Genomic DNA, 12610 nt, shown 5'->3' on the forward strand with positions numbered 1-12610 from the left:
TAAAAAAAAAAAAAAAAAAAAAAAAAAAAAAAAAAAAAAGAGTACAAATAATCCAGAGCAAAACCAAGCCATGCACAGTCCACTTCCGGGGTGCCCCTCCCCATGTGTGCATATGGAGCTCTCTGTCCTGGTGCCTACAGCATGGATGGACATGGTGTGTCGCTGTGGCAGGTGCCCTGTGCCATAGGAGGACTGTCAGGCCTTATCTGCCAGGTGCACAGTGTGCTAGCTCCATGGTGATGCCAATGTCCCTGTCAAGGTCCTGTTCCTACTAGATCCCAGCTCCCCAAGGACATTCCCGGAAGTCATGTCTGGCCCAAAGCCACATCAGCCTGGAAAGGCCCTGTGTGGATTGCATGTCAGGGGTGGGGTGGGCAGGTGGGAGCTGGGGGTTCCCAGCTAGAGGATTGCAGAGTCATATGCAGGGAGTTGGGTCTTGGGGCCAGCTGAGATTCCTGTTCTGATGTGGGCTGCTAGGTGGATAGATGGCTGTACCTGTTCCCTGGAGGGGTGTTCATGACAGCCCCAATCTTAGGCCTGCTGTTCATGGCTCATGTGTGGTCTGGCTGGCAGCACCTCAGCTTCTCTGGAAGCTTGAGGTTTTTGCACACAGCCAGGGCCATGGTGCCGACGGGAGTGTCCCCACTGGTAGCACTTCACCAGAGTCTAACCAGCTCAGGGTGGGTCCTTGGCCACTGACCCCAGTGCTGAGTTCCAGTGGGCAAGGGCACCTGGGTGGACAGAGGGCAGGTGTTGGGGGAGCAGGGTATCCCCAGAGATCCTGTTTCTGCTTGAACTGGGCTTCCAAGTGCTGCTTGCATGGAATTCCTGGGTATGTGCTGCCCTCTAGTGCTGCCTAGGGGAGCTGCAGGTGGTGACAGGGCCACAGCCAGGTGGGGCCCTGCCCTGGGGGGGGGGGGGGGGGGGGGGGGGGCAGGTCAGAGCATATGCTGCTGGCCTTCTTGTGTTCTCGGATTTGTACATCCGGGCCCTGGAGTTTCTCTTACCTCAGACTCTTGTGAAGGGTCAGGGAGCAGGTGGGAGCTGGGGGTTCCCAGCCAGAGGACTGCAGAGTCATAGGCGTCTCCTGGCCAAGGAGGGCCTTCTCCAGATGGTGGCCCAAACCCTCACAGGTTGAGTGGTACTGCCAGGGTTAAGAGGGAGCGGCTCCAACATATTCTTTCTGATGAGACATTGGCCTGGTGCTGGCGAATCTGGGTGGAGTAAGACAGTGTGTTGTCCTGTGCCCAGCACAGGTGTATGTGTAGCTGAGGAACCAGAGTGTTTCTGATGGCAGGGATTGAGCCCTTCCCCCGGCCTTTGTGCCTCCTGTGGGAGCACCTGCTCTGGGCCTGGACTCCGTTGAGCCTGTCTGCCCTTCCTTTTTCAAGCCCTGGGGCCTTCCCCTGAAAGGATCCGTGCTCCTTACTGAGCTACATCCGCCAGGGCTCACTGAGTGAGCTGCCCGGGCTGGGCTTCAACTTGCAGTCTTCCTGCCTCAGCCACCCAGAGTGCTGGGATGGCAGGCATTTGCCACTGCGATCCTCTTTCATACCCAGTCTCTCACCTCTGGGCACACACCCAGGGCTGTGTTCTCGAGTGCATATCAGAAGTGTGTGGTTTGATTTTGAAGCCCAGGCCAGTATTGAGGACACGTCCCTGACAGTGACAGCTTTTATTTCTGAGGCTGCCATTAAAATGAGCGCACTGGCTTCCTGCATCGCCTTGGCTTTCAAAAGTAGGACACCTCTGCTTTTAATTAGCCAGCGTCATCCTGCCGTGTGTGCGTGCAGAAGTGGCTCGCAGTTCCCTCTCGCCTTCACGGGTGCTGGGGCCAGGCGTCTATGTTCCCACGGCCGTGGGTATTTTTAGCCCTCAGAGGGAGCACTGTCTGGGGTGGCGGGGCAGTGCCGAGAGCTCACCCTCTCTTCTCTCCCTGCAGGTGTGGTGCCCACGCAGCAGCAGCAGCAGCCATGGGGTCTGAGGACCACGGGGCCCAGAACCCCAGTTGCAAAATCATGACTTTTCGCCCAACTATGGAAGAATTTAAGGACTTCAATAAATACGTGGCCTACATAGAATCTCAGGGAGCCCACCGAGCAGGCCTGGCCAAGGTGGGTGACATCCTGCTCCATCCTATGAGAAGGGCGCTGTGAGTCTGTCCAGCGTGGAGACAGACCTGAGCCACCTTGGGCCCTGAGCTGCAGCCCTCCCCAATGCTGTGACACAGGAGGGGGAGGGAGATGAATGAGGCACCTTCCTGTGCCCTGCTGGCTCTGAAGCAGCTCTAGCACTTTTTTGGCCTTTCCAGGATAGTGTATGTGTGTACACAAATGTGCAAGTGTGGGAACATAAGCAAACACACCAGTGTCACGAATGTCCCTCAGCCTTGGGGCACGGCTCCCCTGACAGCTCAGAGCTCAGCTGAATCTTGTGTGTCTCTGAGCTCTGCAGCTTGCTCCCTGCTCCCGCATAACCCTGCTGCCCAGACGCCGCTCCCCCGGTCCTGCCAGTGCTGCGCCACAGCTGCACAGCATGCGCGGTACGCTGTGCCAGTAAAACCTTATTCCTGGATGTGGAGTCTGAATTTCATCTGGCTTTCCCTTGCTCCAGGATAAGCTTTTGATTTCCTTGCTGCAGCCATTAAAAAAATGAAGAGAATAAGCGGGAGTAGGGAGGATATGGGGAATATGGAACCCAGGGCCCCAGCCACCCCCACCCACCCCCACTTGCCCATAAGCCTCATCCCAGCCCCACTCCATTTTCAGCCTTCTCCCCACCTGTGCTGCAGTCTGCTGTCATAGGACAGCACTGCGCCAGTGGGTCCCATGGCTGCATCTCTGCTTTGGCACCATAATCTTTGCCCTCATTGGCCTATGTCCCCATCCCTGACTCTGTCCTCCTCCCCTGATGCAGCAGCCCCTTTGGATCTCCAGAGCTGTGGTGACCCAACACCTGGCACTGTCTTGTTCTCTCGAGGCATCTTTTGGTGCCCCTGATGGCTCCTCTGGTCACCTCCTGGCAGACTGTTTTGATTTGCTCTGTCATAGGCCTGGCTCCCCAGGGTAGAAAGGGCTGGTGTGCCAGGAGGGAAGCTGGCACTAACCTGGAAGTCTGTTTCCCTCTGCCATGTCCCAGCCTTCCTTACCCGCCCCCTTTAGCCCCTTCACCTTTGTCTTCATGTCCCCAGAGCCCCTGCGCCTCTGCCTCAGCCTCCCACCCTGTGGAGCCCACTTCTAGGTAGACTGGAGTCCACGGGAAGCCCTTGGGATGGGGGGATGTCCTGGGTGCCACCTTCTCTTTGGAGTCTACTTTGGATGTGGTGGGAATAGGAGAATGGGACAGAATGCTGGGGGTCTAGGAAGATATGGGGAGAGGAGCAGAGACACGTTGGCACCCACGTGTGGCCGCCACATGCATCCCTCCTCCTGATGCTCTGTGGGGACAGATGGGTTTCTGGGGACCATCTGCTGTGGTCCCAGGCACCTCTGCTCCTCCAGACGGGGCCTTGGCTCCTGGGGCGCCAATCTCTTTGGAGAGCCAGTGCAGTTCTGGCTGGCTCTCCACACCCTACCTGTTCTGTTGCCATCTGTACTCTGTGTGTATGTGTGTGCAGGTGCACCCATGCACTTGGTGCTGGTGGTGGGTGTGTTCTGTTGGGAATCAGCTGCTTCCGGTGCCCTCCTCAGAGTTGTGTGGCTTGTGCATGTGTGCGTAGCCAGTGGGCTGGGCGGGGAGCCTTGGCTCCTCCAACCTCGCCACTGCCTGCATCTACCTTGGTGGCTCTGCACATGTGGCCTGTCTGTTCTTACGGCCTTGGTGGAAATACACACTCTGGGAGCGCTGCAGAGGGGACAGCTGAGTGTGGCATCAGATGCCTGAGCCTCTCTTGTTGCGGTGCTTAGCCCTGCACCCTGCAACACCTGTGTGGCCTATCAGGGACAGTGCAGCTATGGTGCGGGCCAGACACCCCAGTGTGTGAGGAGCATCCTGGCTCATTTCAGTGCCTGTGACAGCCGTGCCTGAGAGAGGGGAACAGCAGATGGAGCAGCCCTCCTTTTGTTGAGCCAGGTCTTACTAAGTTGCCTAAGCTAGGCTGGAGTTTACAGTGTTCCTGCTTCAGCCTCCTGAGTGCCTGGCTCAAGGCTTTCTCAGGAGTGGAGAATTCAGGGTACAGTGTGTGGGGTAGCAAAGGGCTGAGAAGCAGCCTCCTGTGGTAGGGCCTGACCAGCTGGGGGCTCCCTATGTAGGAGGCACAGGTGCCTCAGAAGTAGTCAGGAGCTGCCTGACATTCTAGTTCCTTGGGAGACTGAGGCAGGAGGATCACAGTTTTGCTGCTAGCCTGCCACATTAGTGAGACTTTGTCTCCCAAAACAGAGATAAAGGCAGCTCAGAGCCACAGACTCCAGCAGCATGCAGCTAGCTGCCCCTGTGTTCTCTGCTTGCCTGTTTTGTGGGATGTTTCAGCATGTTGCTAGAGATCCAGGAAACCCTCATCCTGGCAGCTGACCCCTCCTGTCTTGTGACCTGTACCAGCTTGGGCACCCAGGCATCTCTTGCTTCTTGGCCATGGCAGAGGGGTCCTTAGAGGGTGCTGGCTTGTGTCCCTTGGCAGCTCCAAGTTGGGTCCTGGGACACAAGACAGGGCCAGTGTTGTTGGGTGGGCATCCGGGGCACTGTAGGTGCTGAGCAGCATCCCTCATCGCCTCCTGCTTCAAGCCAGGGCTCCCCCAGTGTGACAGGCATGTGTGATCCTGATGTCACCTGGCATCCCCAGGAGTTTGGCTCTCGGCTGAGATCTGGTGCCCTGTGGCAGTGTCTGGCTGGGCCGGTGCGTGAAGCCACATGCTACCCAGCATTAGAAATGCACTTGTTGCCATTGAAATGGAGGCTTCTGCTGCTGTGATCGTGGCATCCTTGGGGACAGTAAATGGCTCCAACTGTTCCCAAAGCTGTCCACAAACTCAGAGTCCCCATGACCTTCCTCCCTCTATGTGTACGTGGGACTTCCTGCCAGTGAGCTGATGCGCTGTAAGGCCTTTGGCTCCTTCTCCCATGGCTGGGGCCCAGGAGGGCTGGAGCTTGCAGCCGTCACTGCCCAGGACCCAGCATCATCTTTCCTCAGTGGCCTGTGTCAGAGTGTGTGTGGGCTTTGAGCATCTCCTGGGAGGAGTGAGAGGTGGCTGTCCCTCTTCTTTTCTTCCTGCTGTCTTCTCCTTGTGTCCTGACATGGGAGTTGGCTTGGGCTTTCACGGGCCCCTGCCATGCCCTGCAGGGCTCCAGCCAGCGTGGCCAGCACCTCACTGTGCGCAGGTGCTACCCCCACCCTGCTGCTTCTCTGTTTGGTCCAGTTGAAATCATTGCTGTCTCTGTGGCCTCCCCTTCATGTCCTGCCTTCTCCCTCCACCCTCCTGCGCCAGGCCCTTCATCTCCAGCTCCTGGGCCCTGCGACTGGCTGTGATCCTGTGGGTCCTGCTTGTCCCTGCACTCAGGTGCAGGGACCAGGCACAGGCGCCAGACAGTGCTGTGCCCTGGGGCCCAGGGGCAGGGTTCACAGAATGCCCCACTGACCTGTCATGCTGGAGCTGTTGCTGATGCTCCCTGTCTTGCAGATCATCCCTCCGAAAGAGTGGAAGCCGAGGCAGACGTACGACGATATCGATGACGTGGTCATCCCAGCCCCCATCCAGCAGGTGGTGACAGGCCAGTCGGGGCTCTTCACTCAGTACAACATCCAGAAGAAGGCAATGACTGTGGGCGAGTACCGCCGGCTGGCCAACAGCGAGAAGTGCGCCGCCCCGCCCTGCCCTGCCCATAGCCCACGCCCTCCTTGGTGTCAGTTGGTGGCTCTATAAACAAGGTCCCTGGCACACCTGTGTGCCACTCACAGCTTCCTCCATGGCGTCCAGGGCCATAGCTGTCACATATTCCATTCTCTGTGGCCTCCTCCCTGTCTTCCTGTGTTTCCTGTCTTGTTGGCCATGAGGATGGTGCCTGGTGTGTCCTTTTGGGAAGGCCCCCCCTTGTGTTGGGACTTGACCTTCCCCATGAAACACTCGCCTGCCCCATGATGGTCCCTTAGGTCCCCAGGGGGCCCTACCCATGCACTTGAGGCAGCGTGTCCCTCGGAGCCTGGGGTGTGGATGCTGGACTGCTCTGAGTTGTTGGGTGCCATCCCCAGGTACTGCACCCCACGGCACCAGGACTTCGATGACCTGGAGCGCAAGTACTGGAAGAACCTCACATTCGTGTCCCCCATTTATGGGGCTGACATCAGCGGCTCCCTGTATGACGACGTGAGTCCCACAGCCCTGGGGCAGAGGGAGTATGGGTGGGGCTAGGAGGAGTCACCACTGCACTGGGGACACTGATACAGAGCATGCCCTATGGTGACACAGCGCCTGTCCCTGGCTTCCTACACACGTGGCTAACCCCAGTTCACTTGTCCTGAGAGCCCGCATGGTGCGGCCCCATATGCCTGGCATCTCTCGCCCGCTAGCCTGAGAGTGGCTTGCAGCCGTGGGCAGCAGCAGGTGCTGTGGGGGAGCCTGCAGCTGCTGCGCTATGTCTCGTCCTGTCCCCCCAGTGGCAGCAGGCTCTGCTCCTCCTGTCTGCGTGGTGCATGTGAGCCAGCGTCTGGGGCTGTCCTGCCGCTGGTGACAGTGACCATCTTCCTGTGCTGTCTGAGAGGCCCCTGCTGACCCTGGCATGCATCTGGCAGGCTGTTTGAGTTATCAGGGCTCCTCATACATCCAGGGCGAGTCCCATGTCGGAGAGGCACAGACATCTGCTCCCATTCCTCATTCTGGAGCTTGTCTGTTTTCTTGGTCATGAACTCCCCACCCTATCTTGATTTGATAGAGTCTAATTTACGCTCTTTTCCTTTCATTGCTGTGCTTTTGATGTCATATCTAAGTGTTCATCAACAACCCAGAGTTATGGAGAGCACACCAGTAGTCCTGGCACTCAGAAGTCTGAGGCAGGAGGCTTGCTGTGCATGCAAGGCCTGCCTGGGCTACATAGGAGTTCAAGGCCACCCTTGACTGACAAGGAAACACTGTCTCAAAACAAACAAAACACAGCAAAAGCAAATCAGGTCATGGAGAGCTGCTCTAGTTCTGTGGTTCTAGTTCTGTCTGTGATCCCTGGGTTCATCCCTTCCTCCTCCTCTTCCTCTCTGCCTCCTTACCTTGCCCAGTCCCTCTCACTCTCCTCTCCCCTCTCCTATCTCCCCTTTCTTCAGGGTATTAGGTGCTGACCCCAGGGCCTTGGTGCTAAACTCTATCTGCAGCTCAATTTTAGTTTTTGCTTTCAGACAGGGTCTTGCCAGGTTGTCCAGGCAGGACTTGGCCTTGTGGTCCTCCCGCTCAACCCCAGGTGCTGGGGTGCCAGGTGCGTGTTCTGTGCCAGCTGGCACTTGCTGAGATAGCGCTCACATTTGCTCTCTGCGTGGGGACAGCAGTGGTCGCAGCACTGTTGGCTGCAGAGACTTCTTTCCCTGTTGAGTGGTGTTGATGCTAGGTGGACTTCCTGCATCATTACTGACTTTTTTGTTTAAAAAAGTAAAGTTATTTATCTTCAAAGACTTTAGGGTCACAGCACAGTGGGGTAGAAAGCATGGGGAGCCCCACATAGGCCTGTCGCTGACACACACAGGCCCCCACTGGGGTTTGCTATAGCAGGTCGTGTGGCTGTGCCAGTGGACTGCTCGGACACAGAGGGGACATGTGTTGCCACTGCAGTGGCCTGCGGGGTGAGCTCACTGTCCTAAGAGCCCCATGTGCCCTGCTGAGGTCCTGCTTTTTGAACTGGGGCAGCAAGGAGTGACGTGGTGTGCGCCTTCTTCCCAGCGCGTTCCCCTCACGGGCAAGGACCCTTCCTCCACACCTGCATGCTGGATGGCCACTTCCTTTCATCCATGCGCCACTGCTCATTTCGCATCTGCTGAAGATTTTCTTGTGTCTGGCTGGGGTCCATCCTTCCATGCCACTGGGGGTCGTGGCTGACCGCGCAGGTGCTCCACCCGAGGTGGGGCAGCAGGTGCATAGGAACTGGATGGTGTGCAGGCGGGGTCAGCTGGGCCAGAACCAGTGGCTGGCCTCCAGAGCAGCCATGTTGTTCACAGCTCGCCAGCCCCGATAGCTGCCTGGCCTCCTGGCCTGGGCGTGGTGGTGTCCGAGCTGTATCAGTGTGCTGTCCCCAGTGGCTTGTGAGGTGGCCCTGTTAGTGTGCTCTTGGCCATCTGTTGTTGTCTTCCCAGGCTTTGGTTTTAGGCGTTGTTGCTGAGGCAGGAGCTTGCTCTGTAGTTTGGGCTGGCCTTGATCTTACTGAGTAGCTGAGTCTTGCTCCTCTGCCTCCCCAGTGCTGGTGTGGCAGGTGCATTTCACCAGGCCTGCCCACCCCTGGGTCTTTAGTCCACTTTCAGTGAGGCTGTGTTCTGCCTCTGCATCTCAAAAGCCTGTTGTGTATGTTAGGGCTCTTTAACAGATGTGCTGCCACAAGCCATTTCCCCCAGCTTGTGGCTTGTCTTCTTGTCCCTTAAGGCTCTTCTGTTGTTTTCACTTTTTGTTTTATTTTTATTTTTTATTTTGTATTTATTTTTTTTTTATTTATTTTGTTTATTTATTTGTGGGGGGGCAGCTCAGCCCACCAGGGGGCGGGGCTGGCCGGCATGTCGTGCTGAGGGATTAAACCGCGGTCCCTGTGCTTTGCTAAGCTTGTTCTAAGTAGGCGCTTTAGACCACTGAGCCATCTCACCAGCCCCTATTTTTTATTTTTGAGACAGGGTCTCACTATGCAGTTCAGGCTGGCCTTGAGCTCACTTTGTAGCCCAGGCTGGTCTCCAACTCAACAATTCTCCTTGACCTCCTGGGTGCTGGAATTGCAGCCATGTCCTGCCACCCTCGGCTGAGAACCCAGTCTGTGAGCACCTGCTGCCCTTGCCAATTGCACTCAGCCTTGGCTTCAGGAAGGATCTGCAGCCACGCACTACCCTCAGAGCTCTGAGGCCAGGGTCTGTGAGCTGTGCCTGCCACAGGCTGGGGGCTGTTGGGGTTCACCTGTGCGTTTCTTATATTGTACAGTACTTTTTAAAAATGTATTTAGTATGGAGTCTACAGGGTCTTGCTACACAGATTAGACTCATAGTGATCCTCCTGTTTTCCAGCCCCCCAAGTGTTGGGATTACAGGTGTGCAACACCATACCCATTCTCAGCATGCTACAGGGGTGGGACTGGCATGGCAGGCAGGGGATGGAATCCCCAGCCCCTGTATTTGCCTAAGCAGAGTGCAGCACTTTTTTAACAGATGGCAAAAGCGAGGCATGGCAGAGAGACATCTTGCCCTCCTCATAAGATAAATCAGGGGCTGGTGAGATGGCTCAGTGGTCTGGAGCACCTACTTAGAACAAGCTTAGCAAAGCCCAGTGACCATGGTTCAATCCCCCAGCACCACATACCGGCCAGCCCCGCCCCCTGGTGGGCTGGGCTGGCCACACACACACATACACAAATAAATAAAATTTAAAAAAAATAAATAAGATAAGGCTGGCCAAATAGCTTAGTGGATTAAAGCCCCTGCAAGCAGGCTCAGGGGCCAGGAGTTCACCCTGGACCTGCCATGCTGGCCCTGCCCCTGGGGCGTGCCAAGACCGCAATTGAGACTGGGCGTGGTGGTGCGCCTGTAATCCCAGCTCTTGGGAAGCTGTAAACAGCAGAATTATTATGAGTCCAATCTAGTAGTGAGACCCTGAACACCCTGTAGACCCTTCCCTAAAATCTACCCCCCACCCATAAAAAAAGATAAATCAGTGTCCTGGGTCACATTCAGCCCAAGTCTCCTTCTCTCTGTTTACAACATTGTCTGCCAGTGCTGTGAGCATGTGAGATGGATGGGGGACAGATTGGCCCTACCTGTAGGTTGGGGGGTTGACCAGTTTCTGATATCCCTTTCCTGAACTTGGGCAGGTCCTACTTGTGGGGACCTTGGCCTTCTTACATGTATCTTGAGGGATCTGATGCTGTTGCCTCTGTGTGTTCTGGGCTTGTGCCAGGGCTCTGCTCGCATTTGCCACTGGTCCTTGACATGGGATCCTGGACAGCTGGCTGGGGTAGGCCAGGTTCCTGAGTGTCCCGCAGGCTGGCAGGCTCTGGTTGCCCCAGGCCTGGAGTTGGTTAGTAGGTTTTAGGAGCCCTCCTGATGGATTTGCTGGCTTATGGTGGGAAGGATCAGTGATCTGTTTGGGTCCCTTTGTCTGCCAGCTATCACTGTCACATCTCCTGGAACGGAAGTGCTGGAAGGGCTGTCAGAGGAGCAGGCCCTGCACCAATGGGGGCTTGCCCTGTGTGGGGACTCTGTCGCAGTGGGTACATGGTGCTTTGCAGGATTCTGTGGTGGTCCAAGGTGCAGGCGTGTGGCAAGTGTGCCTGGTTGTCCTGCCTGCTGGTGACTAGCCCTGGTGGCTTGAACTCTGGTGAGCAGGCTAACAGGTCCTGGGCTCTTGAGCACCTGGTTCACAGCCTGGAACTTGGCGGTGACTGACCAGGTCTTCCTGTTCTTCCCTGGGTACTCTGGGAGACTGTCCTGGGTGGTGGCTGTGTTAACCCACTTTGTCTCCCTGCATACCCTCAGGATGTGTCACAGTGGAACATCGGGAGCCTGCGGACTATCCTGGACATGGTAGAGCGGGAGTGTGGCACCATCATCGAGGGTGTGAACACGCCTTACCTATACTTCGGCATGTGGAAAACCACCTTTGCCTGGCACACGGAGGACATGGACCTCTATAGCATCAACTACCTGCACTTCGGCGAGCCCAAGTCCTGGTGAGTGAGTGCTGTGCTGGCCAGAGCCGGGGTGCTGGGGTCCAGGTGGTGGTGGTTGGACCCTGTGCCGCCCTGGGGCCATGGCCTTGAAGTCATATTTCTCTGGCTATGGCTTCAGCCCCTGGGTCCACAATGCAGATTGGATAGTGAGCTGATCCAAGGGCTAACCCTGAGGTGAGTGCCCATTGTCAGAGCCATAGGCCGAGGGCTGTGTGGGGATGTCCTGACACGTGGGTCCCACGTGGTATCTTCTGTGGACTTGGTACCAGGGCACAAGGCAGCATCACTGGGCAGGATAGTGCCAGGCACTGCTGTAGCAGGCTCTCCGCCCCTCCTCGGGCTAGCAGTGGTTCCTGCATTGAGACTTAGCTTGCCCTGCCTGTCCCCAGCTATCCCAGAGCATCTGCTGTTCCAGCTCAGAGGGTGTGGGCCAGAATGGGCTGCACCAGAGCTGGTGATACTGAGGGAGGAGAAGGGCACCACAGTGCCCCGATCCAGGTGACATGGGGTGTCCATGTGGAACTGTCCAGCTGGGGAGGTAGCTGCGTCTCTCCTTACTGTCAGTCCCTCTTCTATGCCAGCTGACAGGACTGTCTTACCCTGCTGTGCAGGCTGAGGGGCCTGGGGGAACCAGCCCCTCCCACCCACCTGGCTTCTCCTGTGGGCGGAGCCCCTGCCCTGCTGTTGCAAATGAGGATGCCTCAGGCGGGAGGTGCCTGGCACAGGTCTTTCAGGGATGCTGTGATGTCACACAGACTTTTTCTCACAGCTGCAGAGCTGAGAAGCCCCAAGCCACTTCCACGGGTTGAGTCAGGGCTGCCCCTCCTCCCCCTGAGGCTCAAGGAAGAACCAGAGTCCCTGTCCAGCTCCTGTAGGCACGGGAGCCCTTGGTTCACAACCCCTGCTCCATCTACAGAGCCAGCAGCGAGGCATTTTCAGCCTCTCCCAGCCTCTCCACCTCACCCCTGCTCAGGTGGGGGTCCTTGGGCCCGGTGGTTGGGATGGCCCCCTCAGGGGCTGTCACTCCAGAGCAGACACTCTGGAGTCTGTTCTCCCATGGAGAAGACATTTTCATAGGCCCTTTGGAAGACGGTGGGGAAACCACGGGCCTTTGTAACTGCTGTGCCGGCTGTAGGCACTATCTCGAGTTGGGACGCTATTGCTTGGAGTCCTATCATCATCCCAGGTCCTTTCAGTCCACGTCTCCTTTTGTTGTCATTGTGCAGCTTTGCATCCACCCCTCCTCTGGGAAACTCTCAGGTGGGGTGTTTGTCATCCAGGAACGCCGGAGAAAATGGCAGGACCGTTTCCTCTTGTCTTTCAAAGGGCTCCAGTCTGCATGTGGGGGAACCAAAAGCGCCATGTTCAGCATTGTGGCCCTGGGCTGCGTGCAGGGGCAGGTGCAGTGGCCCTGTCTAGTCCTGCATGGAGAGGGTCTGGCCATGGTGCCCTGGTGTTCCAGTGATGGTTCCTTGCTGCCCTCCTACTCTCTGCTCCCTAGAAGCAGTAGCAGACCTGCCCAGGGTGGGAAGAGTGTGGCCATTGCAGCCTGGAGACCCTGAGTGTCCTGTAGGCTCAGCTTGCTGCTCCCAGGGGTGGGTGGCAGTCTAGGTTGGGCTCCAGCGCCCATGGCTGGGTCCACAGAGGAGGGGAGGAGGGGCCTGCCCATTAGCTCAGTTGTTTAAGTGCCTGCTTAAAGGAGGCAGTCAGTTTCTTTGAGCGGTGGTTCCATTCCCACATACTCAAGGCAACCCAGACCAGCGCTGCTGCAAGTCAATGGGGAGCT

General features: G+C 57.0%; 1 protein-coding gene across 2 annotated transcripts in view; it reads left to right on the top strand.

The window, feature by feature from the left end:
• Window positions 1–12610, top strand: part of Kdm4b (lysine demethylase 4B) — an 81475-nt gene that overhangs the window by 7950 nt on the left and 60915 nt on the right. For both annotated transcript variants that reach the window (XM_004632764.2, XM_023716810.1), the window contains exons 2-5: window positions 1943–2114; window positions 5613–5788; window positions 6182–6296; window positions 10631–10824. In XM_004632764.2, coding sequence (XP_004632821.1) covers window positions 1974–2114; window positions 5613–5788; window positions 6182–6296; window positions 10631–10824 — 626 coding nt within the window. In that variant the 5' untranslated portion in view covers window positions 1943–1973. The remainder of the gene's footprint in view (window positions 1–1942; window positions 2115–5612; window positions 5789–6181; window positions 6297–10630; window positions 10825–12610) is intronic.

This window comes from Octodon degus, unplaced genomic scaffold (genome assembly GCF_000260255.1).
Source record: "Octodon degus isolate 3935 unplaced genomic scaffold, OctDeg1.0 scaffold00050, whole genome shotgun sequence".
Classification (NCBI taxonomy): Eukaryota; Metazoa; Chordata; class Mammalia; order Rodentia; family Octodontidae; genus Octodon; species Octodon degus.